The sequence below is a fragment of the Chelonia mydas genome, chromosome 8, assembly GCF_015237465.2.
Source record: "Chelonia mydas isolate rCheMyd1 chromosome 8, rCheMyd1.pri.v2, whole genome shotgun sequence".
In the NCBI taxonomy this organism is placed as follows: Eukaryota; Metazoa; Chordata; order Testudines; family Cheloniidae; genus Chelonia; species Chelonia mydas.
In genome coordinates, this window is record NC_057854.1 from 46,438,972 (window position 1) to 46,459,979 (window position 21,008).

The following is a 21,008-nucleotide window of genomic DNA, read 5'->3' on the forward strand; positions in this document are numbered from 1 at the left end:
TGCTTAGGGCAAGGCCCTAGCCTGGACCTGTGTTCTGGGTTAACTCTGAGGAGCAAATCCTCTCACCCAGTCTCACCCAGCCCTGACACTGCATTCTTATCTGGCCTGTTGGTTCTGGACTGGTCAGTATTTCCTTCTCTGGAAGATTGTGTTGCTGGTCACCTGGTCTGAGTGGATTTTCCTTGGGTGGAGTGTGTCAGGGCACTGATGGCTCCAGCCTGGGGGTGGAGAAGGCCTGATAGACCCTGTGACACTTGCCTCTTCTCTCCCTTTGACTGAGTAGAAGGATAGAGTGATCTTCCACCACTGACCAGCTCTACCACTCTGGTCTCATTTCAGTTGTGGGGTGTAGTGTTCGGGGGCTGGGTGGTGTTGGTGGCCTGTGATATACAGGAGGTCAGAGCACATGATCCGGTCATCCCTTCTGGCCTTAATTGCTGTGACTCTGCGACACTGGTGTCAAGGGTGATTGTGCCTTACAGCATAGCCCGTTTCCTGCTCAGGGCATGACTAGGTATGTTAGAACTGGATACCACTGTAGCAGGGACTTTGCAGGCCTCACAATGGCAGTAATACACTCGCAAAGAGCATGGTTGGTTGGTTAGCGTTATCCTTGCTGCCCTTCAGAGCCCATCGGGGCTGATCCGAAACCAGCCAGTGGGGAGGGGGACACTGATGGGACAACCTACGAGAGACAGGATGCTCCTGCCCTTCTGGGGATGCGTTTGCTGCCACTGCAGTTCTTCCAGCCGCTGTTGTCATGGTAAGTGAGAGGCTCGGGCATGGATGCAGCCTGCGGCGTGTGAGGGCAGGCCCACGCCCCTGACCACCTCCTCTCTTTAGTACCCCCTGTGATTCTTTACACTGGAGGATGCCTGGGCTGAAAATCAGTGTAGCCAGCTGAGCTAGTGCAAGGAACCACACAGAAGAGGACAAGGGGAGGGACAATCTTGGCGAGGTGGCCTTAGAGCCGGTCGGAGGGTAAGGCTGAACTGGAGCTTTGCCCTCTGTCTTTAGGCCACTCCTCTCGTTGCAGGGTGATTAATGATGCTCTGTCTCAGCAGCTTAGTGCAGCCACTGCCAGCAGGAGGTTACACTGCCAGTTGTGAATCAAAACCTAATTCAGAGCACAGCTCTCCGCGCCAGCCAGGTGCCAAGTGATTTCAAGGAGTTAGAAATTGCTGCTGCTTTCTTTTAAAGTAATGATAAAGCTGACAGTAGGCTGCGTGCAGGGGGAATAAACTCCACAGACAGACAGCATGAGAAGGACCCTCCGGAGGATCTATGACAGGGGCGGGCAAACTTTTTGGCCTGAGGGCCACATCAGGTTTCTGAAATTGTATGGAGGGCCGGTTAGGGGAGGCTGTGCCTCCCCAAACAGCCAGGCATGGCTCGGCCCCCACTCCCCATTCCGACCCCCCCTCTTCTCACCACCTGATGGCCCCCCCGGGACTCCTTCCCCATCCAACCCCCCTGTTCCCTGACGGCCCCCCAGGGACCACTGCCCCATCCAGTCCCTCTGCTCTCGGTCCCCTGACTGCTCCCAGACCCTCCGTCCCTAACTGCCCCCCGCCACCCCATCCACCCCCCCCTCCTTCCTGACTGCCCCCTCCAGGACCCCTGCCCCATCCAACCACCCCTACTCACTGACTGCCCCCAGACCCCTTGCCCCTAACTGCCCCCTGCCCCAACTTCCCCCCACCAGCCCATCCACCCCTCCTCTCCTTCCTGAGTGCCCCCCGGGATCCCTGCCCCCATTCAACCCCCCTGTTCCCCTCCCTCTGACCGCCCCGACTCCTATTCACGCCCCTGACCACCCCCCAAACTCCCCTGTCCTCTGTCCAACCCCCCTCTGGAGCTCCGGTGGCTGGCGGCACGGCTGTACCAGGACAGACAGCCGCCCCGCACAGCACAGAGCACCGGGTCAGGCCAGACTCTGCAGCCCTGCCGCCCAGAGCATAGTGCTGCGTGGTGGTGTGGCAGCGGGGGAGGGGCCGGGAGCTAGCCTCCCTGGCCGGGAGCTCAGGGGCCAGGCAGGATGGTCCCGCGGGCTGGATGTGGCCCGTGGGCCATAATTTGCCTATCTCTGATCTATGAGATTTCTGGGGGGATTGCTGGAAGTAGGCACTAGAGCTTCAGACAGGTTCCAGGACCTAGGGGACAGGAAGAAGTTGAATACGGGATCCCGAAGTGCCGGTGTTTGTGGGGCAATGTCAGCTTCCCATGAGACAGAGACAAGTGTTGCTTAGCAGAACTGGAAGCTATTGTTGGGTGAACCTCAGGAAGGTCGGAGTTTGGCCAAGCATCCAAAAGATCAGAAGCTGATCAGAACCTTTCCCAAACTCTCTCAGGAGTCGGGGCCCCGCTGTGCTAGCTGCTGTGTACACACGGCCCCGCTCCAGAGAGTTTACAACCTAGGACCACAGATGGATGGGCCAAGCAAGCCGATGGGAGAAGCACAAGGGAAGAGAGAGACCATTACGACTAAGGTAATAAGCAGCGATCACAGCACATCAGGAGTGAAAGCTTGACCTGAGTGAGGAAGGGTTCCAGGGTTAGAGTTCTGGCCTGGGCAGTTAGACTGTGGTTCCAGTCTTGCTCCACCAGAGCCATTTCCCATTTTCTGCCGGTTTCATTCATAGATTCCAAGGTCAGCAGGGGCCATTGTGATCATCTGGTTGATCTCCTGAGTAACACAGGCCAGAGAACACCCCCACAATAATCCTGGAGCAGATCTTTTAGAAAAACCATCCAATCTTGATTTAAAAATCGCCAGTGATGGAGAATCTACCACAACCCTCAGTGGTAAATTACTCTCAGCGTTAAAAATGTACATCTTATTTCCAATCTGGTCACTAGCAGAGGGTCTCCCTGCATCACACATTTTGGAGCTAAGGCCCCAAATTTCAGGGATGTTCAGTGCAGCTCACTAGAGAGAGAGGCCATGAGCAAAATTTGAACCTGGATCCGCTCTTCTCTAAAGCTCTGGGTTGTTCAGCATTGGGGCTCATCCTTAGCTGTTGTGTAAATCAGTGGGCGATGTAATGGCAGGTGTGGCAATTTAAATCCAGAAAGAGAGACACATAGGCAGGCAGGTTGAATCTGTATTAGCATCAGTGGCTAAATTAAGTGAAAAGTGCTGTGTTGCTTAGCTTATGCTGTCACCTTTACTTAGCAGGTTTGATGAGTGTATTGTTTGCTGAACTGCAGTAAACATTTGTGGGTTGCAGTCTCAATCTGCTTCACTCTCTTGTAGTTCTCCAGGGTCTAGTCAGTGACTAAGTTGCTCTTTGACTGCTAAAGGCTTAGCTGCACTCTTTTAAATGATGAATTCCAAGTGCCTGATGTACTGCAACCAACTGAGGCAGTTGCCCTGACAAACTTTCCTATTGGATCCTTGACATTTGCAAATGCATCCTCTTCTGCTTTTGCTCGATGGAGGGTTGCCGGCTGCTGCTCTCATACTGCCCCGCAGGAATAACAGCGTGTCAATTCTCGAACAATTGCTTCTCCGTGTCTTTTGTGGACTGCTTTTCTAGATGGCCAGCGATGTGAACAGCGATGGCCCCAAGCAAGAATCTCTTAGCTGAACTCTCCCCTATCCTCACGACCCCCAACAACTTTGAGGTTTTAGAAAAAATTGGGACTTTCTTTCAAATCATGCCTGGCTTGGGGTTTGCAAAACCAAATCCGGACATGATGCAGGCTTGCCAAATTAAAACGTCTCCTGGTTCTGTCCACCAAAAGAGCTTGATTGAGCTGTGCCCAGCACATTGCACCGTCATTCTAAACCATTGCAAGGCAGGTGTAACACAGCATCCATGTCAGAATGGTCATATTTTGTGGTCATGTTGCACTGATGTTAACGATGACACAAGGTGCGTGCTAATGATCGATCAGGCCCATAAAGTCTGCTTCCAGTGTTACCATGTCAACAGAACCTTGCATATTGCTGCCCCTGTTTTGTTTCCTATCCTCCTCACCAAGCTCTTCAGTAGTGGACAGGGTTTTATCAAAAGGGATCAATCCCCCTGCTGTTGCTGAGTTAGAAAGATGGGAGGTTTCAGAGTAACAGCCGTGTTAGTCTGTATTCGCAAAAAGAAAAGGAGTACTTGTGGCACCTTAGAGACTAACCAATTTATTTGAGCATGAGTACTCCTTTTCTTTTTGAGAAAGATGGGAAGCGTTCTCAAGCTCCCACATGGTGCAGAGGAATGTTCTTCTGTGTTCTAGCTGTGCAAGAGGAGAGACAGAGAAGCCGAGAGCGCAGCGAGAATGAAGCCGAGTCTACGAGCAATGGCAATGAGGATATGCCTGTGGAGAGGATTTTAGAAGCTGAACTGGCTGTTGAACCAAAGACGGAATCGTACAGCGACGTGAATACTGAGAACTCGGTAAGTGCCTGCTTAAGTCAGGCCTTTGCATGTGGGTCAGGTTCAGTGAAGCCACTTGCAGCTTGTGATGGCAAGGGTCTACCCTGTATTTACAACTGACAGCAGGTAACTGATTGATGGGGCTATATTTCCAGGAAGGGACCACCACTGGGAGTGAGACGGGTGTCTTGTTTGTGGCAACTCCTGATCAAAGTAACGTGATTGTTAACTAATTCTGGGATCTGCAGCAGAGTCACTTTCCAATGGCCATTAGTGAGCTGCTGTGGCTGACAGACTGTTTAGTAGGACTGGCCAAAAATTAGAGTTTCTCAATGGAAGTTTTCATTAAAAATTTGAATTTTAATTAAAAAAAAAAAGGCTGAAATTTTCCAAGAAAGTTCTTACAGAATCATCAACAATCATTGACTGGCTATTTACAAAAAATCACGTGGAAAGAAAGTCACAAAGCACAGGTGTGATTTTTTTTTCCTGTTTTTTCCAACCAACTCGGCGTTTAATAATGAGTAAGGGCGATCTTGAAGTCTACTGTGCTCTGGTGCACCCGTCTGGTCTGGAGCACAGGTGTTCTGTTAAATTGGCACCTGTGAGATGGCAGGTGGAATTTGGATGAAAGGTGTCTGATTTTATTGACTCATTTTTCTGAGTAGAACAGGACTGTTCAGTTTGTTCAGCCACTGGCCAGGATGTGGACGGTATGGTGAGAACTAGACTGAGACTCAGTGTCTTATTTCAAAAAGGACACTGAACAAACAGGGACCAGTTCGTAATCAGCTACTAACTTTGGCTGGATTTGAACTGCACCCTAGAAGTATAGGTAATAAAGAGGCTTGGAAGGATTTGATTTTTATCAATGTCAATAAAGGTCAATTTTGCCTTACGCACACAGAGACTGATGAAAAAATATTTCCATCGATGATGATTGAAATTTCGGATCGGCAAAGGAAGGAAAAAGCTGCTTGAAAACTTTAGAGTTTCATTTAAAGATATTTACGTAGTATATTGTGACGGGTGATGTTGGCAATTTGTATTTTAACAGTTATAAAGCTTTAACTTTTTATATCAGTGTTGACGATATTAAATAATTATTGTCTAACCCCCCCGTTGTCTGATGCCCCATAATTTACTGCAACTGTGAAAATTTAAATAGATAAAAATAATAAAAAATGCTTACAAATAAACATTGACATTATGAGTCAAAATTATAAAAAATAAAAATCGCATTCTGCCAAGTCAAGTAATAAACCAGAATGTTAAATGCACATTATGAATTGTAGCTGGCAAAGGATTTGATGACCTGGATGGTGATTCTGAGTAATATTAACCTGACACAATATTGGCTGCAGGGAACAAAATTATTGTCACTGATTTGCTGAAATTCTCAGTGGCACATTCTCTCTCTTTATAACTTTCCTTCCTTAGATAAATGACCCTGTCACCAATATATGCCATGCAGCGGACAAGCAGCTCTTCACCTTAGTTGAATGGGCTAAGCGAATCCCCCACTTCTCAGAGCTGACACTGGAAGACCAAGTGATTCTTCTGCGGGCAGGTAAAATTCTTTGGTTCCCAGAATCCCCAAATGTTCCTGTTTTTCTGAATCTTGCATTATTCCTTTGTTTTTTCCTACAACATCCTGGAGATGTGTCTGCTGATTTCTTGGCCCCTTGGGGTGCTTTAGTATGTCACAATGTTATCCTCGGGCTGCCACCTAATTGCTTTGTCCTGGGGAACAAAATAATTGTAGTCAGACGCTGCACCAAACACCATGGTGACAGTATCCTCATGTTCTCGTGTCAGTGGCCTCATGTATTGGTGCTACATAGCAATGTTGTAAGGTTCATAATAAAACAGGGGCTCTTTAATTGTGCCATGAGCCAAACTGGCAGAGCTTGGAAAACTGGGCCTTAGCAGGTTTCAGAGTAACAGCCGTGTTAGTCTGTATTCGTAAAAAGAAAAGGAGTACTTGTGGCACCTTAGAGACTAACCAGTTTATTTGAGCATGAGCTTTCGTGAGCTACAGCTCACTTCATCGGATGCATAGCATATCGTGGAAACGATATGCTATGCATCCGATGAAGTGAGCTGTAGCTCACGAAAGCTCATGCTCAAATAAACTGGTTAGTCTCTAAGGTGCCACAAGTACTCCTGGGCCTTAGCAATAAACCACCAGCATTGGGGCTAGTGGTGCAGGCATTGGGAGGTGCTAAAGGGGTGTGCAAAGGGTCTGATCCAAAGCCCATTGGAGTCTTCCCATTGATTTCAAGGGGCTCTGGATCGGGCCCCAGTAACTTACTAATGTCATCAGAGCAAGACTGGCTGGTAACAGAGTATGGCTCAGTCCTTCTCTTTCCTTGTTCATGAAAGCCTGTTTTGTTTGGTTAATGGAGCCATGGAATGTGTCCTTCCCCTGTACGAAAAAACAGCTTCTAGTACAAGGATAAGAGAAAATTGGAGGGACACTAAAAAGCAGATTTTTTTCTAAACATTTTCTGTTGTTGCTTCTCCTGTGTTTTCTGGGCTGTCGGGAAATCTGCCCCTGTCCCCTCCTGGCTGCCCTTTCGCCAGCCATTGGGCTCAGAAATCATGAGTCAGATTCCCCTCCCCACCCCACCCTGTCACCCTGAAAGCCATTGGTTTCACCTGGGTTCTGAGTCATGCGCCTCTCGGGAGATGCCTCCTATCTTCATTTTGTGTGTGATCGTTTCAGGGTCCAGTTCATCCCTACCTGCATGTGCAGAAATGCTGGCTGCTCAGAGGGGGCTCTGCTTGCCCTCCCCTGGCCCAGCATGGGGGAGCTACCATTCTAGTCCTCTTCTAAGCCCTGGGGGTGGAGAATCTCCTTATCAGACTCCTGTCCGTCCCTCCCAACTCTTCTCTGTCAGCCTCCTGGCCTCACATTCCCCATCGGGGATCCCCCACAGTCTCCAGCCCCCTGCAGTCACATGTCCCAGCGTCCTACTCCTCACAGTCCCCCTATCTGCCTGCCCCCCGCCTCCCTTTCAACCCCTTGTTAATAACATGGGAGGGCTGGGATTTCCTAAGATGCCATGGGGCTGAAGACACCTCTCTCATTACATCTCTGCAGAGGGGCTGATGTAATGGAACCTGCACTGGTCTCCGCATGCAGCCCTGATTTAAAGGGACAGTGCCCTGTGTTTCAGTGGGGAGCTGCTGGCATCACACATGCACCTGTCTCTTGCTCTTGCAGGTTGGAATGAGCTGCTCATTGCCTCGTTCTCCCATCGCTCAGTGTCGGTGCAAGATGGCATCCTGCTCGCCACAGGCTTACACGTGCACCGCAGCAGTGCACACAGTGCCGGCGTGGGCTCCATTTTCGACAGGTGTTGCCTCCATTTCTCTGCCATCACCAAGAGTGACATCTTTTCCTCGCCTAAGGGAGACCTGCCACGTATTCCTGCTAACATCTCCCCTTGACACTGGGCCTTTGTCCCCAGGTGTTTCACACGCCATGTACGCAGCATTGCCCCCATGTCATCTCCATAGTCCTCCTCCATAATAAAGATGATAGCAGCTTCCATTCCAAGCTAGATCACCATGTTCCTTAGGCTCCTATTCAGCTGTTGCTTATGCAGACCCTGCAGCTGGGCCGTGCCTGAATGCACCAGCCTAGAGAATGGTTATGCCAATAAATCTGTAATCTCACAAGAGTCATCTGAGTGTTTTGCCAGTGCTGATCTATGGAGCATTCCATCCTAGATCGCCACGGTGTTGCATTTAATGCTAGATGCAGACCTTGCCATCCATACGCTCTCTGTCTGTCTTCTTGTGTCTCCAATGTGCAGAGTTCTGACAGAATTAGTGTCTAAAATGAAAGACATGCAGATGGATAAGTCTGAGCTGGGATGCCTACGAGCCATTGTCCTGTTTAACCCAGGTAAGTCTTGGAAGTAATGGATGCTGCAAGGCTCTTTCAGGTACCACCCTCAAAGGCCACCTCTAATAATTCTTATTGGCATTCAGCAACATCCAGGGGAGATGCTTTCTGGATCATTATGCATCCTCCTATTGTTATGGTCATCCATACTATGCTGTGTCTGTGAGTGTGTGCCACCACAAGGTGTGCGTTCACCATTACCATCTACTAAGAAGAAGGTCAGACTCTCTCAAGAGTGTAGGAATATGTCACCCTCTTGTGGCTAAATATGGTGCATATGCTACTGCTCTGATTTCTTTAGAGAGTGTTGAGAGCACGTTGCCATCTGGCTGCTGCAATCTCCAGGGGATGTAAGCCCTAATATGGCTAGACAAATGTGATTGTTACTGGTCCATGAGAGGACCTTCCCTCTTATCCCATGACTGCGTACTTTGCTTAAGAGGCTTTGGTAAGGAACCTTGGCAAAGGCTGTCTGATCATCCAAGTACGCTATATCCACTGGATCATCCTTGGCCACACGTTTCTTGATCCTCTCTACGAAATCTGATAGATTGGTGAGCAAAGGCTAAAATTTAGTCATGGGTATTTTTAGTAAAAGTCATGGACAGGCGTGACCGGCGTCCCAGGGGAGCGAATTGAGGTCACTCAATTAGGGTGAACTGCAAAGAATGGGGCAGACAATCCCCAGAGCTGGTGGATATTCCAATACTTAGATTTACCAAGCTAGCCACAAAACAGCTTCTATAATACCTCACTGGTTACCCAGAAGCTTACAACACAGTTCCCTTAAAGCAACCCAGGCTTGGGCCTCCACCCAGACACCCAAGTCAGGTATGATGAGGATTACTGAAATTCTTATTCATCATATAAAAAAGTTCTACCAATCCCAAAGGATTGGACACATTACCTCCCAGGTTAATGAATATTTCAGATCTTACCCAAATACATGCTTATAGCGAATTCTTATTAACTAAACTAAAATTTATTAAAAAAGAAAAGAGAGTGAGTATTGGTTAAAAGATCAGTATACATACAGACATGAGTACAATTCACACCCAGCAGGCAATTCACCGTGCGGTTCTCCTGGTCATCACAATCCGAACTATCGATATTTTGAATAATAAAATACCCCCATTACTATTACCTGTATGTTCCTAATAACAGGGGTCCCCGCCCCCAGAGGGGTATACTCAGTGCAAGGGGATACCATGACATCACCTGGAAGGGAGGTCCCAACTATGGGATCATTTCCCTTTGCTCCACCTTTATGTTCTCCTTCCCCAAGACTTTCATCCTCCTCAACAGCACAGAGGCTGTCAGACCGGGGGTGGGTCGGTTCTACTGTGACCCTGAAAGTCTCCTCTGTATAACTATCTGTCTCCCTTAGCTCTCCAGTTCAACCACTCTGGTCTCCAGAGCCTGTACTCGGTCTCTGAGGGCCATGAGCTGCTTGCACCGAATGTGCACACATGCCACCTGCCCACAAGGCAGATTTCATACCTGCTGCATTCAGTGCAGTACACTGGATAGCCCACTCTGCTGCTGGATGTCTCCCTGCATTCTTTGTACTCTTGCAGGGATTTGTTTTGTTTTGGGGGGGTGGGCATTGGCCTGACCTTACAGTATGTTTATTAAGTGTATCTGCCTCTCAAAACCCCCGTTTGTTAGCTACAGTGGTCGCTCAGAAGCTGGCTTTTTAACCCCTGTATTGCAGAGCACACATCGCATGTCACCCTCCCTGCACGTTGCTACCAGTTAGTTCCTTGGACTGCTGACAAAAACAAGCATCTAGTCCTGAAAATTGGGGAAAAATATTGTGTCCTAGGTTACAAGGCGCCTGGAAAGAATATGCTTAAGTCTCAGTATCGATGAATCACTGTAGTAGCCTTATCAGCTACATCCAGCTTCACTGACTCTATAAAGAAAAAGAACTAATCAGTACTGGGTTTACAATGGTGTCAGGGTATCCGGCCCACACTCAGAAGGGGGCCCGGTGCCTGGACCGTGGCCCCACCCTTCTCTGCCTCCTTCCCCCCCCTCCATGTGAGCAGCAGGCGGGGCCTAAGGGGGAAGAGGCCAACCAGGGGTGGGGCCTCAGGGCGGAGTGGGGGGCGGGGCCACGGTCCGGGCAGCGGGGCCCACAAAAGGGTAATCTGACCCTGGAACTAATCATTGACAAAGAGCATGTCCTGGCTCTGGGTGAAACCTGGCTTGTGCCCTACCTCAGTAGTGCATCCAAAGGTTGCTCAGAAAGGAATCTTTCCATGATATCGCACATTCTGTAACTGTGGAAGAGGAGGCCGGATTCCATGCCAGGGTACTGGGAATTCGGTAGGTAGCACTCTTACCTTTCTTTCATGCAATATCTCACCAATTTAGAGTGGGGTCCCACTACACTAGGTGGTGTAGGCGTACACATGGCAGACCCAGATCCATGAGAATCTAGAGAGACAGGAGGAGAAACAGAGAGTTGTCCAAGGTTGCAGATCCAGGTATGGAAGCCACCTCTCAGCACTGTCAGTTCAGTGCTTTCTCCATCAGACCACAGTACCTCCCCTAGTGTGGTGGCCGGGGTACTGTGCTGATGGAATTGTTGCCCTCTGTTCCCTTGGCCATCTCAGTAGCCTGTAACAGAACCAGCTGTGCTACCTGCAGAGACCAGTTACGTCCACTTGCAGGCTCTGTTGGAGCAGCACAAGGCAGCCTGGGGTGGGCTCATCACTTTGGAGATGACAGCCATACTTCAGAGCACATACGTTCCAGAGCAACTGCTATTTTGTGTGGAAAAGAATGGTAGGTTCAATCCCCAAACCTGTTAAGATCATTTCAGTGTGGTGTGGAATAGACAGACAGATATCATCTTTGTGTGTGTGTACAAATATATGTAAATATGCTAAAATCTACATCAAAAGAATATGATTTAGGGTGCAAAAGGGAAATGTTAGGAAATGTCTGATTTACGGTTTTTCACACACAGCCTTGATTCTGTCCCCTGGGGCATCCAGCCTGTGCGTGGAATGAGGCAGTATGAGATCATATCATTAAAGACTGTATCATAATGCACGCTCAGAGACTGTCCCTCACTATGTGTATGTACAGCACCTAGCATCCTGGGAAGCCGTCAGGTGCCACTGTATAATATGACAGATAATGTTGATGAAGAAAGTGTGCCGGAGGGGAGAGACTGCTGCCAGCTCACAGGAGCTATCTCCAGCTCTTTTCTAGTGATTGATCATCTTGTTCAGCTGTGAACCAAACAAAGTCTGAAACGTCAACTCTGCAATGATTTCCTTCTTGCTTTGGGTTTCTCCCTGGTCCAGATGCCAAGGGCTTGTCCAGTCCCTTCGAAGTGGAGTCCCTACGAGAAAAGGTCTATGCCACGCTCGAAGCATATACAAAGCAGAAGTACCCTGAACAACCTGGAAGGTAAATACTGAGTAGCACAGTGCTACACCTCTGCCTCTAGGAGACACCGTGTGGCACGCTCCCTGGGGGGTGTGGAATAGTGAGATTAGCACCAGTCACAGCTCCAAAGCACTTCTTTGTTCCTCCTCTGAGAGGAGTGCAGGAATCTGTGAAGAGCTGGCTAGAAAGTGTTTTTTCCTTGCTGGAAATTTGGATGAACAGTAAACATTGTTCCATTTCACCGCCACTTTCCGTAGAAAAAATTGACTCTGTGTCAGAAAATTGCAGCCCCAAACTGGAGAATTTTTGGCTAACCCCCCGCCGCGCCCCCCCCCCCCAAAAAAACAAAAAAAACAAAACTGTTTCGGGCTGAAATTTGTTGTTTCTCTGATGAAAAATCATAGCTGGTCAAGGAAAGGACATTTCTGTAACCCGCCTGAGCCCATCTCTCGTCCTCTACGCCAGCAGTGTCCTCTTGCCTTTGGCTCTTTGGCCTCATGTAAACCACTACTGGCATGCACTGCAATTTGTTCTCCTGGGTTGTACAACGCTACCCTCTCCTGGCTAGTTTCTAGAAATGCCAGCGCATATAACAGATCATATTGCTGTTTAAGCTGCCTAAGAAGCAAGGTGCTGGCAGCATTGCGATTTTTGGCTACAGATTTGTGTGCTGCAGACAGGAAATGGGACATGGATAAAGGACAGTCAGCTGTAAATGTGGCCACGTTTGGTCCATAATATAAAGGAAGCGGGTGCGCAGAGGAGGTTGATAATAGGCTATGAAGGTTTTTTAGGGACCAACAGAGTTCAACAATGATTTCAATGGTATGTTTTAGGTCTAGATCACTAGTTCAAGCCCTGGCTGGAGGAGACTCCAAACTCTTTTTTGCCTTGGAGGTTTGAAAATGTGGGGTAAAAATTTCTCCCTCTTTTTGTTCTCCAAAGACATGCTGGTTTTTACCAGGCAAGAAAGAAAATCCACCGTCCAGCTGTCCCCATGTGTCCTGCTCAGCTGCTGGAATTTGCCCCAAATGCTCCAAATAAAGAGAGGGGTTTGTATGTGTTGAGTCCCTGGGATTCTGATCTGATTAAACAGAGGAGCAAAGGAACCAGCAGCTGAATTAAGTGACAGGCTCTGCCACTGTGAGATGAAATTATGAAAAGCAAAAAGGTAGGGTAAGCATCAGACAGCTTCCACATGTATTTGGCTTGTGAAATAATCTCCCAAGGGAAATCATAGAAGCTCTGTCTTCTTTAAAACTAGACTGGACAGAACACTAGACCATGTCGTGAAATATTTTTGGTGAGGAGTAGATTGCATTTTTGGGGGCACTGAAACTCCTTGCAAATTCAGGTCAAAATCAGCAAAAAGCTTTGGCTGAAAAAAATGGAAGAAAAATCCAAACGTTTTTGTTTTGACTTTTTGGTTCACAATAGCATTTCATTTTGAAATTTCACTATTTAAAAAAATGGTGAAAAACACCCGAAACAAAAAACCTAAGAACAACAGCAAAATCATTTCAGGTAAAAAAAAAAATGTATTGTTGTTTTGGTCCCCCCACCCCCATTTCCCATTTTGGAGACAGAAACTGAAAACAAAATCCGTTTCTTTGAACCTAACTGAATTTTTCTCCCAGAGTTTTCCGTTCCACCCCTGAAATGGAAAAAAATCAGTTATTTGCTCAGTTCTGTGTAGCAGTGTGGGGAACAATCCTGCATTGACAGGGATGCAGTGATATGGCTGTACAGGTGCATGTAGAAGCGGCAGTGTGATCTAATGGACAGAGCACTGGATTGGGAATCAGGAGACCTGGATTCTGTTCTTGGCTCTGCTACTGACCTTAGGTGAACGGCTTCACCTCTTTGTTTGCTTTCCTTCACATATCTTGTCTGTTTAGATTGTAAGCTGTTCAGGGCAAGCGCTGCCCTTTCTGTGAGTTTGTACCACCCCTCACAATGGTGCCTTGATTGTGGTTACACTCTACGGGAGTAATAATGACAATAGTCCTTCCCCATCTCTAACTTCTGTGATTCCATGGCATATTCTTCCAGATTTGCCAAACTCCTCCTCCGGCTGCCGGCGCTGAGATCCATTGGGCTGAAATGCCTCGAGCACCTCTTCTTCTTCAAGCTGATCGGGGACACGCCCATCGACACCTTTCTCATGGAGATGCTCGAGACCCCACTCCAGATCACCTGACCCTGTCGCTGGGAGGGAGATGGTAGAGGACAGTTTAGGATATCGTGGACCCACATCAGCTCCTGCCCAGTCTCCTTGCCCCTGTCCCGTACTGCGACAGCTTGTAATAAAGAGAGAGGCTTTATAAACCCTCAGATCTTTTTAGGTGGGAATATTTGTACAGAGACTAATTGACTTCTCAGACCCTCTCCTTGCCAGCTGTGGAATCGCTGCAGTTTATCAGAGTGCTAACAAGACCCTTTCCCCTGTACATGTAATCGGTTTAAATTATTTTTTCACTCGCAATAAAAGCAAAAAAATAAAATAATATATAAGATATCGGCCCAGATCAGAGCCGACAGCGTGTTATTCTGTCACACTGGGATGCATTTGGCACAGAGTTTGGGAGAGGGAAGGGGCTGAATAACCCAGGGGCTTAGGTGTGGGCTAGATCTGAAGCAGCACACTGGGAAACAGTTACTGGTGCGGTCCAGTGGATAGCAAACCCGGCTAGGACTCAGGGGATGTAGGTTCTGTTCCTAGCTCAGCTACTGACTTGCTGTAGGACCTTGGCCACCTCCATTTCCCCACCCACCCTTTGTCTAGCTTGTAAGATCTTTGGGATATGTGGAGGGGGCCTAGCCCCAGGAGGTTCTGAGCTTGGTTGGGGGCTCCAGGCATTGCTCGCTGCCATCACAGCTACTCTGTGGGCCATGTGAAATAGCTAGTGAGTCCCAGGTTAGTTCCCAGCAGACGGTGGGGGGTCCCCACCACAAAAGCACTAGCTGCAGGGGTCATCTGAGCAGCTATGCTAAGGATGTTATTGTAGCAGCACCTAGAGACAGCTATGGAGATTGGGGACCAGACAAAAGTCTTATGGGGGGAAACCCCATTTTTACAGGTGGGGAACTGGGGCCCAGAGAGATTCAGTGACTTGCCCAAGGTCACACGGGGCATCTGTGGCAGAGCCAGGAATTGAACTCAGCTCTGTTGAGCCCCAGTGCAGCATTCTGAGTACAAAGCTGTCCTCCCTTTCTTCCAGCATTGGGTCCCTGGAGACTGACCTTCCTCTCCTCCTGAGAAATGGCTTGTTTTGTCAGGTGGGTGTGGGACCCTCATGGGCTGGGGTAGAGGAAGCCTGCGCAGCTGATGCCCCTTCTGCCTACTACCCCCGCCAGGCTTTGCTGCAGGATCCACCAATCCAGAACTTCAACTTGTCTGGTGCCAAATTGCACACGAGCCCGGGAAGGACGCCATCACGTGACCCTACTCTCTGTGCTCAGGTCGCAAAACCCACACAGCTGCACCCTCTCCTCCCCACACAGGCCTGCCACATCCCATGAGCTGCAGCAGGTGAGTGCAAACAGGGCTCGCCTTCAAGTGGCATTCCTTAGCTGGGGGCCTGCTCAAAGCCTGAGCCTTTAAGCCCTCCGCTGTAAAACGCCAGTGCCCGACCCACACCCAGCTGAGTCCCATGGGCCCAGAAGCCATGCCCATGGGCAAAATGGCTGCCACTCGATGGTTCAGCAGCCAGGACAAGATGCAGGGCCTGGGAGGGGCAGCAGAGACACTGGGAAAGGTGAGGAGGGGGGCAGGGCACTGGGAGGAGCAGGAGGCCGATTTAGGCAATGTGAGGGACAGAAGGGAGTGGAAGGATAGTGATGGGGGGAAGGGGTTGGATGGCCATCCCCCCAGCCTGGAGGGGGAAGGGAGCAGGTGGCAAAGAAGAGGCTGGGTGCAGACAGTAACAGGCAATGGACAGCAGCAATTCCTCTATCTCAGGGGAGGATAGGGTATGTGGAGTCAGCAGCTGAGCTGCCAGGGAGATGGCAGGTGCAATGTGCCAAGGAAAGGTGGACTGTGCAACCTGAAATTCTCACCCACGCCCTGGCAGAGGCGTAGCAGGGAGTTCTAATCACTCCCCAGCCAGCCTTGTGTCAGCAGCGCCGTTGTCAACCACAGCGAAACTGGATTGCCAGGGCCCCGGTGAAGATAATTACCCAGCGGAGACTAGCCCTGAGCCCATTCATCACAGACAGCCGAGGGGGCTCCGGCCCGCGGGGTAGGGCTTGCCCCTGTTGTACTCCATTCATAAACATCGCTTGCTCTGGCTGGCCATTGTTAAGCTATTGTAAGTGGCTGAAAAGGGGCTCTGCCTTTCTCAGCTGGAAACTGGTCTGAATTAAAGCACACAATGCAACCAGTTGGCTGCAATGAGGGTGGGTGGACTGGGCGGCCATGGGCTGTGCAGCTGTTTACCTCTTGAGGGGGCTGGTTCAAATCCGTGGCTCAGGCTGCAAGGTGCTGAGTGCCCTGGCTGCCCTAGGCCAGTGTACAGGTGTTGTATGGCAATGTGGGGGGAGGGAGGGAAATGGGCTGACGTTTAGCGCCCAGCGGCTTGCAGGCCCAAGCCCTTACTGTTGCGGGAGCCCTGTTATTCTCTGTGCGGGGTTTGGCCGCAGTGGTCTCTGGAGATGAGCCTTGTTCCTTGGTGATGGATGTTCACAGCGCCCAGGCAGCACTAATGGGCACCTTTGCGGGCATTCCAGGCCCTGGGGCCCGATCTACCCTCTTGCCTGAGTGGGGTCCCTCCATGCTAGGGTCAGGGGGGTATGTGTGGAACGTGCAGGGTTGCTGCCCATGCTGGGCCAGTTCTACGAGTGCTGCTCCAGTGTCCGTGCCTAGCGCTGGCAAACAGCATCTGTCTAATGGCTTTTCACTCAGCCGTAGTGTGTGACCAGGGCTGCCCCAGTCTGGGGCCAGGCTTAACTATCGGAGCCAAAAGCCCCAGCTTCCTATGGCAGGAAGGATACCCAGTGGTTAGGGCACTGACTTGGGAGCTGTGGGTTCGATTCCCTGATTTGCCAAGGTAACCTGGGGCATGTCACTGAGCCTCTCTGTGCCCCAGTGGCCCACTGGTACAGTGGGGAGGTTAGACCTTCCCTGCCTCGCAGGGGGTGTGGGAGGGTAAAGATGATGAGGTGCTCAGACACTAGGGTGATGGGGGCCTGGTGGGTACCCAGAGAGACAGATACTGGGGTGATGCCAAAGAAATAAGAGCTACCTGGGACGTGCAACAGCCTGGTGTTCTGAAAGATGGGCTCTGCCTCCACCAGTGGGTGCTCTGGTTTCTGCAGGTCCAGCCTGAGAGCCCTTGGGCCTGGTTTCAGAGTGTGCAGAGCAGCCCTGGCTCCCAGTGGGGGCAAATAGAGCTGTGTGCTTGGCGGTTTCTAAGCCAGCCAGTCCCCCCAGCCACTCAGCTGTCCGTCCCTTAGCAGTATCCTTAATTGTGACTAAAAATATTGTTGTTAGAGCAATGGCCCCATTCCCCCCACCTTCCCCAACCCAGGAAAAGCTCAGCATGGATCAGAATAATCCGCCTCGCTTTAAATGTGACATGACGTAAGGAGCAAGTGCTGGGAACCGAGTGGCTAATGGGGAGAAATGCAGATGGGCTTGGCTGGCAACCTCCTGGGTACACATAGCAGAGGGCCATGGTGCAAGAAGCCACCAGAGCCCTGGTCCATCGCTGACCATATGCCTCCTACCATCACCAACATGTCATCCTACCAACATGAGCTGGGCTTATGCTTCCCAGACTCCAGGCAGCCGTGCTGCCGAGGGAACAATCAATAAAGGAAAAACCAGTGCGCTGGGACCACCTTGCAGTAACGCTAGGCCATTCATTCACATGGCTATTAGTCGTCCAATAAATGGGCTGATGTTTAGCACTAGGGGACATTTGTTCCCAAGGATCCTAATATTTGTATGACACCTGTACCCACCCCCCTCATCCCAGCATGAGTATTGCCAACCCTCAGAATTCAGAAATCACGAGCCGGGGCCCCAAAGATCATGAGATTGAAACAAAATGTTGAGTTCTCTGTATTTACCTTTGGGGGTCTGGTTTTTAAGCTTTTCTTTGCAACCATGAGGGCTCTTTTAGTTTAAATAGAGGCTGAGAGTCTCACATAATCCCAGGACTCCAGGAGCTGGGGCTTTAAAACACCAAATACTGTGAGACTCACAATAAAATCACTGCAATCCTGACTCAGCCTCCCACCAACCCCTCCTCCACCTGAGGAAACTGAACCAAAGGGCCACAACAGTTAACTCAAACTAGTACACTGGAGTTATTCCACCCAAGGTAGCCTAGCAGAGCCTACTGAGTGACTGGATTAGCTGCTGAGGAGCTACAGCTGCTGCATCCCCATACAGCTTTACTAGCTGGAGCATCGGCAGCAATTAAGGTTCCGTCTGTGGTGTGCCAGCTAGTTTGAACTGAAAGCACCATGGAAATTGAGCTAGCCATTCTGGTGTGTGGCCAGAAGTTAGGTTAGAAGTCCAGCAAACACTGCAATGAAGAAAAGCCCCAAGTTTCTAGCTCTTTTGAAGAAAACCTTCCACAAATGAAGTGGGGGCAGTGACATCTGCCTGTCTGCAACCAGCCTGAACCATGAGCGCTGGGAGAGATGAGAACTGATCTGTTCTAATGTGCTCCTCCTAGTCTAGTAAAGATTATCCCCAGGGAGATCACTGTGCTATTAAAGACTCCGAGCCTGACCTGGGAAGCTTCCTTCATAGAATCATAGAATACTAGGGTTGGAAAAGACCTCAGGAGGCCATCTAGTCCAATCCCCTGCTCAAAGCAGGACCAATCCCCAACTAAATCATCCCAGCCAGGGCTTTGTCAAGCTGGGCCTTAAAAACCTCTAAGGATCGAGGGGATTACAGTGGATGAGAAGCCATTGTGTTAGGTGCAGCACAAACACAGAACAAAAGCTCTTCACAGCCCCTTGTCTCCTTTTGTCACCCTCCTAGTGAAATAGTGTTTCCTAATATCCAACCTAGACCTCCCCGACTGCAACTTGAGACCATTGCTTCTTGTTCTGTCATCTGCCACCACTGAGAACAGCCTAGCTCCATCCTCTTTGCCACCCCCTTCAGGTAGCTGAAGGCTGCTATCAAATCCCCCCTCACTCTTCTCTTCTGCAGATTAAATAACCCCAGTTCCCTCAGCCCCTCCTCGTAAGTCATGTGCCCCAGTTCCCTAATCATTTTCATTGCCCTCTGCTGGACTCTCGAATTTGTCCACATCCCTTCTGCAGTGGGGGGACCAAAACTGGCTGCAATACTCCAGGTGTGGCCTCACCAGTGCCGAATAGAGGGGAATAATCACTTCCCTCGATCTGCTGGCAGTGCTCCTACTAATACAGCCCAATATGCCGTTGACCTTCTTGACAACAAGGGCACACTGCTGACTCCAGCTTCTCGTCTACTGTAATCCCCGGTCCTTTTCTGCAGAACTGCTGCTTAGCCAGTCGGTCCCCAGCCTATAGCAGTGCACGGGATTCTTCCTTCCTTAGTGCAGAACTCTGCATGTGTCCTTGTTGAACCTCATCAGATTTCTTTTGGCCCAATCCTCCAATTTGTCTAGGTCACTCTGGATCCTATCCCTACCCTCCAGTGTACCTACCTCTCCCCCCAGATTAGTGTCATCTGTGAACTTGCTGAGGGTGCAATTAATCCCATCATCCAGATCATTAATAAAGATATTGAACAAAACCGGCCCCGGGACTGACCCCTGGGGCACTCTGCTTGATACCGGCTGCAACTAGACATCGAGACATTGATCACTACCCATTGAGTCTGACAATCTAGCCAGCTTTCTAGCCACCTTATAGTCCATTCATTCAATCCATACTTTTTTAACTTGCTGGCAAGAATACTGTGGGAGACCATATCAAAAGCTTTGCTAAAGTCAAGGCATATCACATCCACCACTTTCCCCATATCCACAGAGCCAGTTATCGCATCATAGAAGGCACTCAGGTTGGTCAGGCACGACTTGCCCTTGGTGAATCCATGTTGACTGTTCCTGATCACCTTCCTCTCCTCCAAGTGCTTCAAAATGGTTTCCTTGAGGACCTGCACCATGATTTTGCTGGGGAATGAAATGAAGCTGTAGTTCCCCGGGTTTTCTTTTTTCCCTTTTTTAAATATGGGCACTATATTTGCCTTCAGTGACATCCAAGATCTGGAAAGGATCCTCAGATTATTTAATCTATTAGTTTTATGACTGTGGGCCTGAGGAGCCCTAGGCAGAAGCCCGGAAGCCACTGTGCAGCACAAACACAGAACAAAAGCTCTACACAGCTCCTTGTCTCCTTTTGCTTCCTCCAGACACACAGTACGTCCTCCCCAGTTTATTGTACTTTGGAGTTATCTGCTCCTGGGAGAACTTCTTACCCATCGAGTAAACGCTGCCAAAGGAAGACAAGAATGTGAGACTTTCCCCTGAGCTTCTGCAATGGTCACTGTGCTCCAAGCTAGACAGGCTTACAAAGAATGGCCCTGAGGTCCCTGTGGGTATGTCTACACTGCACACTAAACCTTGGCTCTGATTCAGGTTTGAGTCCAAGCTTCCCTTCAGTCTGACTCTGGTCAGCAAGCACTCAGGACCCAGATCCTAGGACCCAGCTACAAGGGTGGGTCAGAGCCCAAGTTCAGCAATGACTCACTCCAAGCCCTGTCATTTTTGCAGTGTGGAGGCAGGTGAAGCTGCAGGCCCAAGTCAGAAGGTCTGTGTAGTGCCGTATGGATGCATTGGCACAGCTGTGAGAGCCAGGCCCAGCAGTGTAAACCTGGGCTTGGAAACACAGAGTCCACAAGCATGGGTTTAAGTGTGTGCAGTGTAGACATACCCAACGAGGGAGCTGAGAGACAAATACTGATTGCTAGCTCTTTAGGACAGGGACTGGGTGACTGGAAAGTGGCTAGTATAGTAGGGGTACGTTATTAACTGTCTGTTAATTATTTAATATCAGCCTTAAATGCTGCGCTTTCCTGGCATCAAATAAATTTAAGTTTAAATACTTTCCGTTGTTTTCCACTAGGGGGCTCCCTAGGACACATCTTTCCTCACCAAGCTGGCTACCTTTAACAGAGGCAGGGATCAGCCTTTACTCCTGCTGCACCTGAGTCCCCTAATCCAATGTCTGGCCTTTAGAAGCATTACGAGGCCGTGGAATGGTTGCTGAGGTCTTTCTAATTGCCATTGCCGAGGAGGAGAGCTGAGGGCGAAGCTGAGGTGTTGACCCAACACCTTGCTGAGGTCTTGGGTCAGATTCTTGGC

At 49.6% G+C, this 21,008-nt stretch overlaps 1 protein-coding gene across 3 annotated transcripts in view; it reads left to right on the top strand.

The window, feature by feature from the left end:
* RXRG (retinoid X receptor gamma) overlaps window positions 1-14,213 on the top strand; it is a 106,911-nt gene extending 92,698 nt beyond the window's left edge. For all 3 annotated transcript variants that reach the window (XM_043521254.1, XM_043521256.1, XM_043521255.1), the window contains exons 5-10: window positions 4,234-4,394; window positions 5,814-5,943; window positions 7,603-7,735; window positions 8,198-8,289; window positions 11,610-11,715; window positions 13,747-14,213. In XM_043521254.1, coding sequence (XP_043377189.1) covers window positions 4,234-4,394; window positions 5,814-5,943; window positions 7,603-7,735; window positions 8,198-8,289; window positions 11,610-11,715; window positions 13,747-13,894 — 770 coding nt within the window. In that variant the 3' untranslated portion in view covers window positions 13,895-14,213. The remainder of the gene's footprint in view (window positions 1-4,233; window positions 4,395-5,813; window positions 5,944-7,602; window positions 7,736-8,197; window positions 8,290-11,609; window positions 11,716-13,746) is intronic.
* Window positions 14,214-21,008: the final 6,795 nt, after the last annotated feature.